Source organism: Aythya fuligula, chromosome 8 (assembly GCF_009819795.1).
Source record: "Aythya fuligula isolate bAytFul2 chromosome 8, bAytFul2.pri, whole genome shotgun sequence".
Lineage (NCBI taxonomy): Eukaryota > Metazoa > Chordata > Aves > Anseriformes > Anatidae > Aythya > Aythya fuligula.
In genome coordinates this window covers 9,713,575-9,733,675 of record NC_045566.1, presented here as the reverse complement: position 1 = coordinate 9,733,675, position 20,101 = coordinate 9,713,575, and the positions used below count along the sequence as shown (strand labels likewise).

Genomic DNA, 20,101 nt, shown 5'->3' with positions numbered 1-20,101 from the left:
AAGTGCTTATTGAGAAACTCTCACAAGCATCCACTTTGCACCACAGGTACAGAGTAGCAGGCTGTCCAGTTGGATGGGGCGATGCCCTTTGATGCCCAGCCATGCCCAGCGGAGCCACCTGGCAAACAGCAGAATTGGGGAGCACACCTGAGCTGCAAGAGCCTCCAGAGAGAATGTGGGAGTCCTGGTGAGTAACACGCAGCAGATAATGGCTTGTGGTTTCAGGAGCACTGGCAGTATTTCAGCGCTGTGCTGCAGGGTTCACCTTCACAAGTAGTGTTGGATAGAAAGGTGATTGGTGTGTGACCCAAAATAACCCAAAAAAGAAAAACCTTTTCAGTCTTAAAGTATGCCCTAGCAATGAAAGGATGGTGTCATCTGACCTACTTGTGTGGAGAGGTTTGTGTTCTGGGTACACTTACCTAGCAGGAAGCTTGGAGGAATTCCAGTGAAATGGGAATGTTGTGCAACATGCGTGGCTCTAGTTCCCCGCTGAACTAGAAGAAGATATTCGAAGACTCTTGTTTAAGCCATTGGTCTGGAGCAATTCCAGGCAACTTGATTTAAAGTAAACATCCTGGATGCAGTGTGTCAGATACTAGCACAATATTGTTTTAGTCTTTCTCATTTCTCCTGTGGGAATAATCATTTCATGAAGAAGGAAAGTGATCTAATGAGAGAATTAAGTCAAGAGCTTGAACATTGAATTAATCACAGCTGTCTGAGAGGGGAACCAAGGCAAACTCCACAGAGAGCTCGCTGCATTTCTAAGGAAGGAGGCCAAAAGAATACTAAGACTTGGAGAGCAGTTGGTGATCAAAACAGAGGCAGAAGAGATATGTTTTTAGTAGCTAAAGGGAAGCAAAACTGTGCAGCAGGGAGAGTTTCCTCCTCTCATTTCTCTGAGATGTTAAATCTTAGTAGGAAAGGATCTCTGCAACCTTTTCTTGGAGGTGTTGGAAGGTGCTTGATGTTGGGGTCTGATCCTCACTGTGTTCTTACACTTACCTGAAGTAGATGATTGATTTCATAGCTTGGCTTTTTTTTTTTTTTTTTCACCATCTGTCTAGAGTTGTCCTGCAGCTTCACACTGACCTGCTCACTAAGGTGACTTTATTGAAGGTGCAAGTCTTTTTTTAACAAAAGGAAAAATGAGTTGTGCTAGAGAATTGTCAGTCTGCAGGAACATAGGACTTTTAGTCTTGCCATTAGTAAAGTTTGGCCATGTTTCAAATTGTAATCCAAATCCTAATGCTTTTTGGACTCCTTGCTTAACTCTTCTTGTCTAAATCACCGTGTTCCCTAGGATAATAAAGTAAAGCAAACACACAACAGACCTCTGAGCTGTCCAGAGCATGTGACAAATTTTAAATAGAATCCCAGTTATGCAAAACTTTTGAACAGAAAAAAAGGAAGGAAAATAACCATAAAATTTGCACAAATTCCACTAGTTTTATTCCCTTTATTTTACATAGTCATTCTCCTAGGAAGTATTGCACTTGTATTGACAGAGCTTGGGAGCTGATTTCATTGAGAAGATGGATAGAGTTAAACTCTGCCTGATAGCCATCATGTTCCACGGCCTGTGCGTGTAGTGGGGTCATTCCAGAAGCAGTGCCTCCGTGGAATGTGAGATATGTCATGAACTCTGTAACTGTTAGTAGGATGGCTGCAGGTCCTGAATCTGCTTGCTCAGTGGGTCAGGACATCCAGGGCTCTGCATATACTGAAGCCTTAAAAGATAAAAATTTCCACAGTGCAACATTTCAGCTGTAAATGGCAAAGGTGGCTAATACTCATCCTAGTTCCTTGGCCGTTCTGCTGTTCCCTTGCCATTTATTTCCCTGATTGTATTTTTCCTTGACTTGCCTTTCTTCAGTGCAAGCACTCTTAATTTTCCTTTACTGAATTTCACCCTGGGGGGCTTGGACTAGTTCTCTGGTCATTTCTACTCTAATCTTGTCCTGCAAAGTGCTTGCAAAATGTCTGCTTCATTGTCCACATGAACAAAAGCATTGACTAGAATCAGAACAGATCCTTTGGAATTCCTAGCAAAGGAATGTAAAGACAACATACTCACAGTAATATTCTAATATATTTGTAGCCAGCTGAGTGCCTCTGTTATGCTGATTTTGTTTGCACTTTGTTTTTCTCTGTTTCCTTATCAGGATGTCACATTGAATGTTATAAAAATGCTATCAAAACATTTAAAAGGCTATATCTCATCTACACCCATTTATTTTTTAGCAGGCTGGTTGTATCTCAGTAAAGGAAATTAGCCTGTTTTGAGGTTATTTGTCTGAAATAAACTCATAATGATAATTTTTTATCGTTTTGTTATCATTCAAGTTGCATGGAAATACGTTGTTTAATAGCTTGTTCTGCTGTGAGCTTTTTTGTGATATTGTATTTCATAAAATTCCTTTTATAGTTTTTACATAAAAGCTTTTGTCCAAGGAATACCTTACAAAGCACATTTGCAGGGTGAAATAAGGCTCTGAAACAACTTGTTTGTGCTAGTCCTAGTTCTGCAATACTTGCAGTGATCAGATAAGTTTCTTACTGACTCTCTCAGTGACTCAGTTTGCTTCTCACTACTTATCTTCCTCTCAGGTATATTTTGAAGATTAATTAATATTTATAAAACGCTCTTAGTGAAACCTGCACATGAAAAATGCAACAGAAGTTGAAAATGTCATCATTATCGATGCTTATTATTTTTTAAAAGGGAAGCTATATTGCAATCAATATCAATGGAGAATTATGAACTCTAAAATAGACCGGGGACTCTAGAGACAATACAGGAAATTGTGGCTGGCACAACTAAACTGAACGTGAAAACAATTGACGAAGAAAGCCTTCCACTGGCACAAGATGCAGAGGGCAGGTTTTTTTAATAATGCCTAGTACTGAAATAAATGTAGGATTAAGTATTTGCATTGCAGAAGGATGATGAAGTTCTTTCCAGTCACCGAGTAGTTAAAGAGGAGGTTCATCATCATCAGTAACATTAATAATTTTTAAGCAGCAGGCTCAGATAACCTATACTAAAGAGCTCTAATGGATTTGTCCAGAGAGATCTCATCTGTAATAACTCTTGGCATTTCAGTGAAATTTCAGAAGACTCATAGTATTGTGCTAATATTTAAGCAAAGAAAACTAAATAAATGGAACAAGCAGGGTGACCCAGTTAGCTGTATTATGGTTAACATGACACCAGGCAGCACTGTACAAAAGGTGGTGCATGGCCAGGTAGCAGGTAAGTCAATAACTGGCACTCGTTTTTATTGTTATCAACACTGTCATGGTGAAAGTTAATTTATTGATAAAGTTTGTAGGGCTTGTTCCAACAGGTTACTGTAGAAACGTATTTCACAACGTGTTTCACAAAGCATTTGATCTTCCATTGTGACATTTTGATAAAGATCTTAGTTGAGCGTAGTGTCACTAAAAACAGAGATGTTTCAGTTGTCTGGGCTAGTATGGGTCCGGAAGCAGGGCATGTGCTTTTCTGCTGTGATGCATAGAAGGCACCAAATAAAGTCAGCATTAGCTGGGGTTGTCTGCAGTCATCAGTAGCTTGGATCTTTCTTTTCACTGGTGTGAAAGCATGCACTTCACTGCATGCTTTTGTAGTTTGTTTTTTAGTGGTTTGTGTTATTTTTTTCCCTTTATGCTAATCTTTTTGTAAATCTGAAATGACCACTGATAACATTTCTGAGGGACACAGAGATTGTCTAAGAGGTAAGTTACTGAAAGCACACAGCAGATGGAGCAAATGGTGGCGTAGGAAGGTTGGTCCGTTCACACAAAGGGCTTGTAGTACAGCCTGGTTCAAAGCAATACACCTAAGAGTTAGGATCACAGTTCAGACTTCTGGGATCAGGGAGCTGGAAGAGCATAATGCCAAAAAATCATAACACAGAGACACTGGAGGCATTGAAATAATCAGAATGATGCTCTTGTAGACTTAGGCAGTGCAGTTTTGGAAGTGTGTGGAGAGGCAGGGGTGTGGTCTTCTTTCTGTAGCTCACCCTTAGTGCTGCCATGGAGTATGGTTTTGATGCGTACAATTTAGGGTGTATATTCGTGACTGGAGCAGGTACAGAGAAGAGATGTAAGTATGGTCTGAAGGCAGAGGGAATGTCTTATAATGATACGTAAACTGAATGGAATGAGCTGTTCAGAAGGGTTTAGCAAAAAAGCAGTGGCTGAAAGCTGAAACATGACAAATATTAAATTAGTGATAATCTTTAACACTGAGGAAGAAGTTGTCAGTGCAATCTCTTCATTGGTTTAAGTTTTAAATCAAGACTAGAGCTATTTCCGGAAGATAACTTGTATTTGAACCAAACATACCTGAATCAATCAGAGTACCCAAAGCATAGGGGACAGTTTCTGTGTTAGGGACAACTGCGTAGGTTGACTCTTTGGCTTAGCAAAGAGATGGCTTACAAGAAATACAGTCGCCCTGCAAAATCACCGGGGTCACAGAAGAGTTAAATGTATTGCTCAGGGTACATCATGAGTCAGTGGGAAAGTTATGAATGGGAGCTGAATGGTCTTGGTCTCTTAGCTGCTGTAGGATCCTGTGCTGTTCAAGAGCACGCATGGCCGGTCTCATGGGTCATCCTGAAACTAAGCATGGAAGAACTTTGTTGAGAGTGGTTTCAAGGGTGACTTAGCTTGCTAGAGCAAAGAATAAAGGGGGATGGGAAAAATAGAGCAGAGATGCAGGCAGAGACAATTGTGCTAAATTTAACAATATAAAGGAAATCTTTGGCAGTGGTGGTACAGAAGCTGTTTTTATGCTAGTGAAAGGGGATGATTAATTATTGAATTAATTTTGCACAGCAAAACAGAAAGGAAAGTTTCTGCTCTGACTCAGGTGCCTCTGCAATCAAGAAGGGCAGGAAAGAACAAGGTGAAAGGGGAAAAAGGGCTGGCAGAGCTTAACAGAAGGCTAAATTCTTGTTCTTACTTTTCAGACTGTAGAACTAACAAACTGAGTAGGCGTAAAATACAGATGTGACAAAGCATCATTCTAAAAACAATGCAATACTGGTAGGAATTATTCCATTGTTAAATATACCGAGAAGCTGATTAGGAGCAGAGCGTGACCTCATGAGTCTAGCATTACCATTGCAGCTGTGTGAAACCACTAAAGTAAACAAACAGCCCAGTGAAGAGTGTGATGGATTTTTAACATTCTCCTAGTTCAACAGGGTGTGCCAAGTCATTGTTTCAACTGTGGGCCAGATCCTTGAATGTTGTAAGGTGTCTCGCTCCACAGCCAGCACTGAGAGGATTCTGGTTTTCACGTGATGATAATCTGACCCCACAAATTAAATCCTTTTGTGATTGCCCTGGTAATACCCCAGTGAAAGGCTGTACAGAATGGCATGAACCTGTTTGCCCTCCAGTGATGTCAGAGGAGGCATGCAAGCATAAGTGAAAGCAGGATTTCATTCATCTTTACCTGATAAGTCCTCCTGGGACTGGTGCAGATCTCGGTTTTACTTTGATGGTAGCAGTATTGCTGGGAAGCAGAAATACTGATGGGAAAAACCTGAACCGGGTCCTCCCCGACGCTTCTGTTTGTCAGAACTCATTCTGTCTGTAGTTGTTCAATGGGATTAACTGCACTCAAAATTATGGCTCAAATTCATATTGTAGGAGACTTTGGTACTGCTATTGTTTCAGGTAAAGGGCCCAGACCCACTTTATACTGGCCATATATCATATATGGATCCAGGGATTTATCTAATACATCACAGTCCCCCATTATGCAAGTTTTTTGTTTTCTTTCTTTTAAAATACAAAATAAATACATTTTCAGTTGCCAGTATCCAGGCTTACTGACCTATTTCTGCCTTCAGCACTTCTTCTTTGTCTGAGCAGCGTTTGGCACACAGGAATTTGTGACACTGAGTGATTGCCCCTACACTAACGAAGGGCTTAGGTTAAAGATTTAGTGCATTACTAGCATGGCCTTCCAGAGGTCTGCAGTTTTTACTGTTCCACCTTAAGTCTTCAGGAGCTGCCTGTGCTTTCTCGTCTTTGAAAATCAACCCCTTGATGTTACCTTCAGGCTTCCAGTTCAAGTCACAAGATTACACCTGCGCTAACTTGCCTGGGAGCTTTGTGATGCAGATGCAAAAAAATCAGAGAAGGATGAATATAACCAACCATTGATTTATTATGTTCTCGGAAGTGAGGGATAAGGCAGGCTGGCACGATGCCCTGAGCCCAGCCTCCACGATGATTTCTCTCCTCCTGACATGCATCCACCAGCATTCATCTTGCGTCTTCCCCTTCCTCTCCCTGCATTTTCTCAAACTTCAGGAGTTTCTTTTGACAGGCCTGCTCCTCACTGCTGCTGATACTGGAGCTTTCCTCTGAGCTTTCAGACAGGAGATGCTTGACTGCCATCATGTCCTTCTTGTTCATTTGCAAGCAGAGGCAGGAGGATTCGCTCACCTTGAATGATTCCCCCCACATATTCTGACACATGTCGGTTCCATTTGCGTACATCTGTATGTCAAATAAGAAATGCATCAATTTCTTTTACAAATAATTGAGTTAAGTCAATTAGTATCAATTTGGTAAACATCACTTTTAAAAATGTGGTACAACATTATAAAAAAGTAGTCTGCAGCCATCCACTGTCATGCTCTGTGCCATACTTCATCACTTTAAAATATTATCCAGTCCCACCACTGGCAAAAGAGATTTGCCTGTTGTGAGAGCGAGTGATTACACAAAGTGCAATGTGATGAACAGCCAGCCCTTTGTTTCCATCGTGGGGCTGCTGGCCCAGCTAGATTTCTGGGGCTGACAGACTAAAGCTGTGTACAAGAGGCTGGATGACTTGCAGCATGTCAGGGCACTCTGACATGTCTCAGGCTCTGAGTAGTGCCGAAAGTGCCAGACTGAGTGTTTTGAAAACTGGAATCTCTTTATTTACAGGCTTGAGACATCCCAGTGGAGTCACAGCTCTGTGGGATCACACTGTGCCTGCTGAAGTGTACATCGTGACCAGGCAGAACCTCACAAAGAGAAGGGACATAACTCAGAAACTGCTTGATGAAAAGAAGACGTACAACTGTGGGCCCCCAGTCTGCCTCTGAAGTGCTTTATCCAGTGGTGCAAAGGGCTTTCTGGCTCAAGAAATTGCAAACTGCAGCTTCTTGCACTCTCTGCAAGTGATTTTGTCCTGTTCTTGATGCTGTATCATTTTGTAAGGCTTCTGCATCACAGGACCCATGCAGCCATACAACAAAGATATTTCTTGTTTGCCAGGCCCCCATTGTGACAACCTTCTGTCCTCCCAGCTTCAGCCTGACTAAAGAATATTAGTTTAGGAGTTACCATGTCCAGGCAGAGAGCAGGCCGAGCACTTTATCTTCCCTGCTTTTCTATCATGTGTTGTTGAAGTTCAATCCTTATGTTTCTAATAGAAGCTTTAGATACTTCCCAAGCAAAGCTAAGAATGAAGTTGGGGGTGGAAGGAGTAGAAGCCTTGGAAGTTAAGGAGAGAGACTGTTAATGACTGAAACAGGGGATGAGGCAGCAGGACTGTGTCACTGATTCAGTTCGTCACCTTGACCGTGTCACCAGGATCTCTCTGCAGGGAGACATGTTTCATCTGTGGTAGCACAAGCAGTCCTTGCACATGACACTGATTCAGTATTGTGACAGCGTTTCTCTTTGTGCTGTTATTTCTGGATGGTGTGCTGGTTTATCAGCAGCAGCAGTGCATACAAAGATCTGACACTGTGAATCTAGCAGAAGGTGCCCTATCTTTGTCAGGAGACTTCTGCATGGAAGGTGTTCTGTGTGCAAACAATTAATGATTACACAGTTAAATCTATTGTCTGGAAGTGGGACTGATCATCTGTAGTCCTGCAGCTTCTGCTCCACAGATTTTCTTCAAGTTCTCCTTGCGAGATGTCTCCTCATCTCCCCATGTGCAAAACTGTGCTGACTTGGACTGTGCTGGAAGGCAGATGAGATGAAATATAATCACCGCTTTTGACTTAGAAATCTATCCTGTGCAAATAACGGAGAATCCATTCCAAAAAGCCCCAAAAGCTCTAGTCTGTAACACATCTCAGTTCACTCCAGCCCTGGCAAGGGCTTGCTCTGTGAATGCTCCATTTGCTGGAGGACTGCAGAGGTTCGTTAGTGCACTGCCAGCTGGGAGCAATGCAGGGTCAGAAATGGAAAGGTTGCTGCATCTAGTTCTCCTCTCGTGTTCTTAGGGCAGCTGGACCTGAGCTGTTTCTTTCCAGCCATTCCTGTGCATTTCAGCAGCATGAGGCATTTTCTTCCAGTTCCTGTCCAGCTTCTGGATTTCTACCTGCTCTCACCTAATCACACTTAAAATATTAAGTTGTCATGTGAGTTTCCTTAGGTCCATACGCAAGAGTCATGGCTACATCCTATTCTTATTTCCCACAGGTTCTGTAACATGTATTCATGCTCTTCTACTTGTTAAATTAGTCATTTAATGTTGGCCTTCCTCCTAACTGTTTAAAGATCAGAGCATAGCCAGAATGCTGCGGCAAACAAACAGTGCTCACAGCCCATTTAACAAACATGTCCCTAATTTACTGCAAAGGCTTCTGATTCTTCAGCTTCTTGAAGAGTGTTCTAGTCTGTGCATTAACAGCACTTGGGAAGCACTCCGTCGGGAGAGCAATGATAAAATGTGCTTCACTTTAGCCAGGCTAAAACTGGCTACGATCCATTGCACATTCTTAATATTTAGCGTTTGTTCCAAATAGTCCTTACAACCACATGCATATGTCAAATGTAGGGCTGCTGATTGCTCCTCCGTGTGAGCTGAGAGCATCAAAAGAAAGCAAGAGTCTGTCCACAACACTTTGACATTGGAGAGCCTTTTGTGCCTTCCAGATAACACTAACTTTCTTTTCCATGAGTTGGGTGCAAACCACGTTACTCCAGTGTTTGTATATCATCTCATTTTCATACGGGAAATGTGTTTTTTTAATTGATCTGAAGCAGCTTCATCTTTATTCTCACTTACCATGCAAGCCTATGTTTGGTAAAAAACATGGGCAATGTGGGGTGTGGTTCCACTTATTTCAGGAAGAGCTGCGTCTGGCTTCAAGTGATAAGACCCCTGGATTGGCTGCGTGTTTTTCCCAGCAGATGGTATATTTTCTTTAAGAAATAAGTACCAGGGAATTTAAGGTTGAACCCTTCTATCTCTGGACTAGGGACAGGTTGAACAGGGACTAGAGATTATTTACGGATTATTATTGCCTTCACTTCACCTGAAACTACTGATGATTTAGCATATCTGGGAAATTAAGCTGTAACTTTCTGCAGCCCATTTGTTTTTTGGCCACCTTCCTGAGCCTGCTGATTAGTGTCACTGTTACTTTTTAGTGCCAATTCTACAGGGCAGACACCAATCCTGTGCTAACTGGACTGTGACTTCCCACTTATATCAGTTACTGAACTGACTTCTGGAAGCACATGCACTTGAACGGATTTCAAAACAACTAATGTGGGATCTCTGCAAGCCATATTAGCAGTCCCTAAGCACTGCACATAAGTTCTGTTCACTTCTTCGGTTTAGACAGTTTTTATATACTCAGTGAAGTTCAATTGTTAATAATATTCAAAAAATGTAGCAGTTTTAAGCTGTATAATCTTGCCCTGATCCTAAACTTACTTGAGTCACTTGAAAAAAATCCTTTTTGACTCATGAACGTCTGTGGATCAGTTTCCAGGCAATTTTGCTCCCATAAGTCTTGCAATTTCTCCTTTTACACATTTTTCTTCATGAAATTATTTATCCTAACTATCAAACATTCTCAGAAAGATGGGATGAGCTCCCAGAAAGCTTGTCAGTGCTGCTTATTAACTTTCAGTGTTAAACAGAACAAAGTTAGCTCTGTCTAGCTGTTGGCAGACACAAAAAAGAATGCTCATCAGAGATACGACAGGTCTATGGAGCATAAAAGGGAGACGATTAGAAGAGTGCAAGGACTTAGGGGTTTGGAGTATGGAGAAGGACTTGAACATGAGAATGTAAAATAGGGAAAAGGGCAAGGAAGTCTAAAAAGTAAGAAAGCCTTAAAAATTCCTAGTGATTTGGGAACTTACATCCCAGTTTAAAAAGACAGGGGCATGTAAAGCCCTGCATCATCTAAGGAATCTTATAAAATGTATCTCGATGTCTTTTCTATTGTATGACCAAGGTTCATTTATCTTTTATGGTCCAACCCCCACTGTGGTTAACATATCAGTGCTGCTTGAACATTTATGCTAGTATCACAAGTGGTATGTATGGTGATTAACTAAGTGTGTGTATATTTAATGAGAGATCTACATAAATATAAATGCTTTAAAGTGTATATATTTGAAAAATCTGATGTAGGTATAGCTTGAAACTCCTGAAGTAAAAATAATTTACATATTTCATTTTACATCCACATATTCAGGAATAGAACTCAATGTCATTTTTCTTCTGCCCCAATCGACCACGTTTTCTTACCTCGCTGTATGGGATACATTTATTCTTACAGCGGTTTTCTCCACTTTCATTCCATTCCCAGTCCGTCAGCCAGTTGTGAACACATGTAGAATCATCTTTGCAGGCTTCAAACCTTCATGGAGATCAGTGTGGAAGACAGTTATTTTTCTGACTGTTTTTCAGTGTACTGTAGAATGGAGATTCAGCTCAAAAAGTCTGGGGGCTATGCTAGCTGTCTGATATGGTCACACAGTGCATTTTAGCAACTGATCTGCACATTAAATGTGCACATTACCTTAGCCTGACATGTACATAAACTCTGAACTGGACAGGAAGACCTAAATCCCAATGAAAACTGAACATTTCACCCACTGCGTTTCATACTCACAGGTTTAAGTAAAGGGCTCACATTCGGAGGAGCAGCACTCTTTTCTGCTTGGGTAAGTTTGCTGATGTTACCAAGTGAGAATGTATTGTGTGGGAGAGGGTTTTATGAATGCTCATTGCCAACATCGTGGCATAGTGCAGGTACCCTAAAAGTGAACTGTCACCTGAGAGGGAAGTAGGGAAAGTTCCTATTTATGAGTTAATATGGGAAAGGATGAATGATAATCCCTGGGCATAGGATTGCTATGAGGATTGCTCATCGACAGAGGGAAAAACTAGAAAGAACAAAATCTTATAAACTAAGAACATTTTCAAAGAAGTTAAACTTGAAGTGCAGGAGGAAAAATAAGAGACTTGTAAGGTATAAGGTCTAAAATTTTAAATTTTAAGTGATTTTTAAGTCGTAAGCAGTAATGTAAAGAAAAGCTGGTAAGCAGGCTGGACCAGTAGTGTATGCATCTGGCTGGTCTATGTGATGAGAGTTCTCATGATTTACCATTATCCTACATCGTTTCCTTCCTTCCTTTCACTTCTTTTATGTTCTACTTTTTGGCTCTTACCTTTCCTAAGGATCCCTTCCTGCAGATCAGTTAACATCTACTTAAATTTAGTCTCAATGGCTTCAGGCAGACTATTCACACCAATAATTGAGAGTGCCAAACCCATGAAGCACATCTTTCAAAAAGTAAGAGTTGTTCAACATTGCATTTATAATGAATGTTTTTGGACGTATTTTCCGTTTGTCTTTTTTAATCTTCAGGGTCATGTTTCTAAAACTATTTTGATACCACAAGGACAGCAGCCTTATATTTTACAGTGACATATGAGGTTGTCACATAGTCACAGAATTACAGGAACTAGACATTGCAGCACATTTACAGTTGCAGAAAGGTGAGGATGTGTACATCTGCAGAACCTTCACTGCACAGTGCCTCGAAAATTAGGTCACAGCCAGCACCAGGAATTCAGGTGTTGCTCAAGTAAAAATACTAATTACAAGAGAGTAGACCGGTACAGGCACATTTGAACTTAACTGTTAGCACTTTTATTGCACTGGTGGCTGAAATGACTTTAAGCATATTTGCAGTGCACACAGAAACCATACATTAGGATTAAAATATTCCTGCTTCTCATTTTCACATTGAAGTTTCTGGGGCAGGAGACTCGTATGCTTAAATGTGTTTATCCATGAATGTGCTGCCAGATCTAGGGGCTCTGCTGGAAATACAGGCTGCAATTTGATAAATTAATATAATATGACACCAATAGGCAGATCCTACCAGATTGTGCCATGGCTGGATGAGCAATTAGGGACTGTTAGAATTTTTGGCTTGTTGCTGGGTAGCCTGGCTGAGAAAGACAGAGGGAGGCAACTCCCCAGTGCCAGCTCTTTCTCTAGTGCTGGTCACTTCACCTGCTTGAATGTACGGCACAGTTCTGAGCAGCAATGCAAACTTTTACTTAATCACCATCTTTGAACTCTCCACATACCAGCATCAGCTTCAACAATTAGCCCTTGATTCTTCAAGCCATGTAGGCATGTCCTTCGCTTTAATCATGCACTTAAATCCATTGCTTTTCAGCAAAGTAGGTCGATATCTACTACGAGCTGCCTAATACTAGCACGTCCACTGAAAGCAGTTGTGCCCTTCCCATGGGCTTCCTGTTATTTATTTATTTATTTACTTACTTACTTATTTTGTTTCCTTCCTTTATTTAGCTAAGTAGTTTTCAGCCCCATGGGTTCCCTGACCAGGAACGTTTCACGGCCTCTCAAAAAGTGCTCCTGGCACATGGATGAGGATAGGGTATGGGAAAAGAATGAGCAGCCCTTGGGGTTTAGGGGAGGGCAGAACTCTTTTTTTTTTTTTTTCTTTCTTTTTTTTTTTCTTCTTTCTTTTTTTTTTCTTTTCTTCTTTCTAATTAGTGTCACATTCAGTTGTACTTTTCAAACTTAGGAGTGTGTATTTCAGAGTTTTACTGAACTGGGGTATTCATATCATACCTCTGTCTTCCTTGGGAATCTGAATAAAACATGATTATTAAAGAATTTTTATTCAATGTTACCTACAGAATTGTCAGATGAGATGTTTCCTAATTATGATTATTGCCTGACTCTGTGGTTTGTTATATAAGTAGGTAACAAGGGATAATTCTATTTTCATCGTTTTTTCTTTCCCTATGGAAGTAATTAGGAAGCTAAGTTTGTGAAGAATCATGACTTCTGAAAAGTCTGATTACTGCTGTCCAGAAATCCATAAGTGGCTTCTTCAAACATTAATTACAACCCGTGAGAAACATGGACATAAATACTTAAAAGATCCTTTCCAAACACACCAGCACCCTATGTGCAGTGGGTAGGATATTTTTATATTAAAGCTGTTTTTTTTTTTATTTTTTTCTTTTTTTATTTTTCTTTTTCTTTATAATCAGCTGTTTCTCTGTTAAATGGCACAGGGCCACTTCACAGGTGGGTCAGAAAATGGCTTGTACCTCAGGCTCTTTTAAAAGCAATAGTTTTATGACTAGAGGGAGCAAGGAATTCTAAGACAATAGGAAGAAAAAGAAGGCCTCAAGCCAGTCAGATGAATTTCTTTTAAATGAAGTCACTGCTCATTCAGAGTCCTCTGCACATTTCTGGCCACAAAGACATACAGTATGCAGCAGGCACACTCGCGGCATGTAGAGAAAGTAGGTCACATCACTAACAGTGCTACGGCACGCTAAAGGGACTCCAATGAATAGAACATGAAAAAAAATGGTACTTTAAATCACCAGAAAGGGTAGGAATTCTGTCGAGGCTCTTCTCTAGCCTCAGGCCTTAAGCAGGGTGAGGGAATGGGTTTGACATTGGCATTAGGCAGGCGTACGAAGCAGCATGCGCAGTAATGGGGCATCTTTACATTTTGGATTCAGGCCAGGCATCTGTGACGCCAGCAAGGGCAATAGATCATTGTTCAGGATTTGCTTTGAGCAGAGCCTACTCTCTACCAGGAGGCTCCCTATTCTGGCAAATTAACTGCTTTTCCCTGTGCAGCAGCTCCCGACCACATACACACACACTTTTCAACAATGAAAGTTAAAAATGCTGTTTGCCTGGATGTTCTGGTAATATCCAGGGAACACTGGGGATCTTGTGACGTAATACTCACCCACCATATACATTTTGGGTATAAATCTCATTTATACTAAGTCTGGCTTAAACCACTTCATTGTGAAAAGGATTTTGAATGGATGCAAACTAAATTTACAGAGTCTATTTTCTGTCATCATTACATTTTCAATGAATGTAACAATTTGATGACTTTGTGTGCTACTGATGTGGATCCTATTTAAATTGTCTTAGGATACATCTGGTTTAGATACTGCTGTTCTATCACTTTGCCTGTTAGGTCTGTTTTAAAGCCCACTGGCACCTCTGATGCTTTGTTATCCAAATGCATTCACATTTCAGTGATATTTAATACTGAGGTTTGAGATTCTGAGCACCGAGGCAAATTCAGGGTGTCAGTCTTTTATCTTCAAGGAGGTCAATAATCCGGATTTAGTTTAGAAGGTTACCAGAAATGTGGGCAGGAAGACTGCACATGACACATCTGTTACTGAGGCACATGGAATTTCCTAACAGAAATGAAATTCATCACTAGAGGAAATTCTAGGGAAGCTGAGAAATAGACCAGACCTTCTCACTATCTTCCATTACAACTACAAGCCATGCTTCTTGTTTCCTTCCTTGGCAGAAGACAATGTAGACATGTTTAAAGGCAAATTGTACCAAAATACTGCGTTGCATGCATGACTTTCCCCTTGGAGAGGAGATGACAGTGTAAATGGATCCATGCATCAATAATATTGAAGTTACATAAGCTTTACTACAGAGCTGCACAAAAGAGAACGTGGCTGTATGTTACCATGTGTTCTGTATGTTCTGTGCTTCCAAGAAGAACTCTTTGGTAACATTTTTAAAGTATGAAAACAGTTTTCCATGATTTTCAGGGCAGCCTAAGGGATTCAGACATTCACAGTTCACTACCTTCAAGGGACACTAGCAGTTACAGTCCCACAGTGTGATCACAGCCCGTGCTGCTCGTACCACGCTTCACATCAATTTAACCATACAGACAAGTTACTGTAGTTACTAGGCACAACCCGAATGTGATGCTGGGACTTGAATGAGGCACGATGACATTATTTACGATGGAACATCTCAGGGAGGGAGGGAGAGATACATGCTGGATATGGACCCCTGAAAAAATCTCATTACTCCACCTAGATATGATGCTCCTGCTCCAAGACTAAGGACAGGTGGGGGTGCTGCATTGTCCCAATACATGTCTTGCACTCAAAAAGTAATGTGATTCTCTGATGCTGTATTTTGGGAAGCAAAATTAAATGCTGTTACGCTTTCTCATTACTGTTATTATTAGCATTATTTGTCTGCAAGTTTCTCTGAGATTCAAGCTTTTAGAAATGGCTTTGGAGACAGGGATGATTGAAGGAAAAAGAAAAGGCTAAATATGATTAAATTATATTTAAAAAATCAAAATATACATGACCTGGCTGCTTTCATGATTTTGTAGTGCATTTTTACACACAAAAAGAAATGTGTCATTTCATGGTCGAGTGTTTAGACTAGAAATGCTAACTGACTAAATGCTAACTTACAGATGTGGATATTTCAAGGGGTGGACGGGCCCTCACTGCTGTTAGTGCCTGTGCATGGGGGGAATGCTCTCTCATGTCACGCCTTTCTGATGCCACTGCATCACTCTTCCTCACGGGGAGCAGGGCGGTGCTGTCTGAGTCACTAAACTGTGACAAAAAATGACTCCATCCTGCATTCAGCCTGTGACGTTATTGTTTTGGAAGCAGTAGCTTAGCAGAGGAAAAGGTAGAGATGGCAAACAAGACACAAACAGGAAAAACAAGTGAAAAGCCATAAAGGTGTTGCAGCACTATAAAATGTTATTGCTACTTGCTCAGGAAGTCTGTGCTTCATGCACCTGTGCTTTCTGACACCTGAGTAGCACAGGCATATTAAAACGAAATAAAGATACTTTGATAACAAGGTGAACCTACCAGTCATCGCAGAAGCTTTTACACAGCGGAACAGACTGGATAGCAGCAGTGTAGCTGGGATGGATCCAGCGAGCAGCATGTGGAGAGCACCGGTAAAAGCACTCGATTTTCTTTGTGAAATCTTCACAGCTGTGGTGGGTGAGAAATGCCACAAATAAACACGTTTCTCAGCATCAGGGCTATAACTTCAATTTTCTAGACCTGCTTTGATGTGGATACAATACTACAGATTAGGAGAAAAACACAGAAAAGCATCGTTTTGTCCTGTTTGTAGCTAGGTTCCAAACTCATTCTTTTGGCATTGTGTACAGACTCTGACCGTGCAATTACCGTAGCCAACTAAAGGCTGCACAAATGTTTCCATGCATATTTCAGCCCTATTTGTGTAAGCTTTCCATAAACTTTCAAGGCCTTGAGTTTTCCTGGCATGGATGATTCAAGGCAATAATAAAATATTTTAAAACTATAGTACAATATTTTTTTTCTAAGTCGTAGTCTAATGGTTTCACTAATCTTTAGATTTTCCCACAGCCAGATGAAGTTACTTAAAAACACAGCTCTTCTGGGAGTGGCAGGCAATAGCTGTGACTTTTGCACATCTGTTTTTGCTTAATTGTTTTGTACTTTCATTCTTTCATTTCTGTATCTTGCCATGTTTCACAGCTCTAACATTTAACAGGGTACTAAAAATCTTAATTATGAAGACATTCTTCATGGTTACAAAACCCACAGGACTACAAGAATTTTTATTCTAAGTATTCAGAAGTTTTTATTTCTGTCCTCTTGTGAATTTTGTTTGGAAGAGTTAATCATCTAGTTGATCAGCTTTCCCAGCAAGGAGAGGAACCTGGCCTGTGCTGAGGAGGGTTCACACTCGTTGCTGTGTGCTGGTTGCTTTGTAGGGGTGCAGAGGTGCAGCGTGCTTGTTACCTGCTGCGTTTCTGTCTGGTTTGCAGTGCCAGATCTGGTTCTATACTGAAAGCAAACTTTAAAAAACGTAACCTTTTATTGATAAAGAGGCATAAATCCCTCTGCACAAACCGTGTGTACTTAGGGATTGATGGGCTTTGTGAGAGGACAAAAAGAAGGGCTCGATGTTGGTCAGATACAGCGGGGAGGTGATGGGAAGGGGACTGGGTGGCATTCTCTCCAGGGCAACCTAGGGACAGTCCGTCTGCAGGGAGTTAACGTGCGTTGTGTGGCTGCCACAGCACAGCTCTGTTGAACCAGGACACAGACAACATCAAAGCTGACTTACGATTTACTGAGCTGCCCACATCTGTTCCAGTAGCTGTTGTTTACTTTAATTACTGGGGAATGAGCCAATTGCTCTGTGAAGTTTGCATAGCAACAGGAAGCTGTTGGGAATGAAACAAAGATCTTACAGTAAGGATTTTCTTTAACACTATGTTTGGAAGACTAAAAATGTAGGATGAATCTTTTTGGTCCATAACATGATAAAGTCTCTTGGTACTAACCGGATGCAGCCAGGCTCTTACGCTTTTGGTTTTGGAAGCAGCAGTGTAAATGAGAAGTGAGAGGGACTGGCATCAACGCTGCTTTGTAAAGGGGTGCCCAGGCAGCCCCACGAAGTCTACGAGTATTCTGCTAGATGTTATATGCTGAGGGGTACTCGTTTTAAAAGTTACCAAACAGAAAAAGAGAATTGAAGAAATGTGCTAAATATGCTTACTTTGCTCACTATGGAAGTTTAACTGTTTCCAATTTGTGTGGAAAACTACACACAATTGTAATCTGCTACAGTTAATTAAAGATTGCTGTTTTTAATTATTTAATAGGGACAGTAGTTAATTAACTAGTACAATCAAGAGGGAAATACATTTAAATTAATATTTAAATTATTTTTTTTTCCACTTAATGACAATGGGCCATCTTTGCTGTAAAGCTCTTCAAGCAGATGGAGATATAAAAAAAGTAAACTGCATCAGGTTTTTTAAAAGATGATAAAGAAAGCCACTGGGAGTTTTGCAGCTGACTTTGTTAAGAACCAGAATCTTACTCTTGATTCGCATGCTGCAAAATGCCATTGAGGGAGGTTTTTCAAATGCAATTTATACTGCATCTTAAATGTTTTTAAGAAGCTACAGGAATGGCCAGAACAATTAGCGTGTATGAAGCAGGACTTCCAGGCTAGCTGCAGCAAAACCATTTCCACTCTTACATTCAGAATACAGCGTGCACTCGTGCATATCTGGCTCAGGACTTGGCTTCAGTTTGTGGGTGTCCCCTTCCAGACATCCATACTTTTGGCAGGTAGATGATGTTACGACAGCGAAGATGGTGACAGCAAACCTCAGCATCGTTTTTCAGTTCTTTTCCTGTATGGAGGGAAGTCTTTACTGGTGTCCTTTATTTCTAGGGAAAGTCAAAGGTCTGCTTTAAGAAAAGCCACACATATAAACAATTAAAATATGCTCAGCAGAGATGCACATATAAATATTAGGACACTCATTCTCCCTTTCCTCTGCTCATGTCTAAAAACTTCTGCTACATATTTTTGACATTTGTGGCCAATGAAAAAAAGCATTAGTTCAGGAAATTAATAAAATTCAGCATTTAAGAAAATGATTTTAATTTTCTTATACTGATGATTTTTTCTTCTGAGAGACATTCCACTGCTACACTAGATTTGAAGAAAATAGTGATTAGTCCTAAAACTTGCAGAGTTCTTATGCTCACTGGGACATAAAAACACTTAATGCACCCACAGATGAGCTAACAGTGGACTATAAGATGGTGGTCAGCACCTGAGTTGGATAAATTCCACCTTACCTTCATTGCGGCTACGCTAACTTATTTTTAAGAATCCGATCAATTATTTTCTGCCTCTCATGTAGAGTTCAGTCAAAAATGGAAGATAAAAACCATTTTGTCTGTGAGACTAAAATTTCTCTGAAAGACTACATATTGAGTTAGTTATACAGATAAATCTAGAACACGCTACATAGTTTAATGCATAATTCTTTATACAAGTTACTAGTTTAACCCTGATTTTTTTAGTTACATATTCCTAGTATCTTTTTGGAAGTTTTGCCTGAATAAGAACCACAGCTCTTCCATGTACCTAAACTTTTCAGATGTAAAGAAAACACCATGATACAGAAGAAAGAAATTGCCTGTACAGTTCCTCAGTAGTTTCTCACCTCTTTTGCTGTCCTCCTGGGTGACACTTCTCCCCGGAACAGAACCAGAGTAAATTGCTTTTCTCATTTTCCGCTTTATATACACACCATCTGGCATCAGTGCTCCAGAATTTGTTTGCCCTGGAGAGTTCCTTGACCCTTTGAAATGCTAACATAGATTTATCTCAAAAGCAGATGGAATGACCAGCACATAATGCCCTTTTATTGCTTGCAAATGTGGACATGATAAACAGGAAAGTACAAACATAGGTTTGAATTAGAAAAACAACAGCTCTCCTGTATACCAAATACAACTATCCCCCCGTCTGATTTTGCAATGATTTGTTATTAATTGTTAGATTAATTTTACACCAGTTTCATTAGGCTCTTATCACAGATTTCACTGAATTAGAGACATAGCAGATAACACATCATAATTCAGCCTGACTGGCTTAATTTTGACTATAGATACGGCAGCTTGCTTTGAGTTACACAGTAATTTTACTGCAGCCCCTGGAAGAGAACCTGTATCTCCTGATTCCCAGGTCTTTGCTCTTTGTTCAAAAGATTCTGCTTTTAACCTGCTGCTCTTTGCTCCACTTGCTCTACCTGCCTTATATGTAACCTTCCAGGTGGTGTCACAAACACTGGAAGAAACTGTCGCTTGACAGTGATCCCTGACCAGATGTCACCTGCGAGGTGTGCTTTCTGCAGGGAGGATTCTGCATCTGGACATAAATCGTCACAGGAGGTAGACCTGGTGATTACAAACAGTTGTACTTTGATGGATCAAATCTCACTGAGTTCTCTAACAAGCACCACCACCGACTACCCTGCAATTATTTAGATACATAAGGAAAATAGCATCTCTTGTTTCTGTGTTTAAAACACAATTGTGGTTTGTCAGGTAATGCTCTGGGGTCAGTATTTACAAACCTTTTTTGCTTGAAAAAAGCAAACATTGGCAGAGTGGAAGTGTGGT

The 20,101-nt window shown here is 40.6% G+C and overlaps 1 protein-coding gene across 4 annotated transcripts; it reads right to left on the bottom strand.

Annotated features, from left to right (window-relative positions):
• Window positions 1-6,253: 6,253 nt before the first annotated feature.
• On the bottom strand, window positions 6,254-19,183 carry LOC116492094 (riboflavin-binding protein). 4 transcript variants are annotated; one of them, XM_032192549.1, is made up of 6 exons: window positions 19,141-19,183; window positions 18,159-18,373; window positions 17,235-17,334; window positions 15,977-16,105; window positions 10,532-10,643; window positions 6,254-6,534 (listed from the first exon to the last, which is right to left on the bottom strand). In XM_032192549.1, the coding sequence occupies exons 2-6, from the start codon at window positions 18,295-18,297 to the stop codon at window positions 6,298-6,300; spliced, it is 717 nt and encodes a 238-aa protein (XP_032048440.1). In that variant the 5' UTR covers window positions 18,298-18,373; window positions 19,141-19,183; the 3' UTR covers window positions 6,254-6,297. The 4 variants fall into 4 exon arrangements, with proteins under 4 accessions (XP_032048440.1, XP_032048441.1, XP_032048439.1 ...); XM_032192550.1 differs by having other exon boundaries at window positions 18,159-18,370; window positions 19,141-19,180; XM_032192548.1 differs by having other exon boundaries at window positions 18,159-18,352; window positions 19,141-19,180.
• Between the last annotated feature and the right edge of the window lie 918 nt (window positions 19,184-20,101).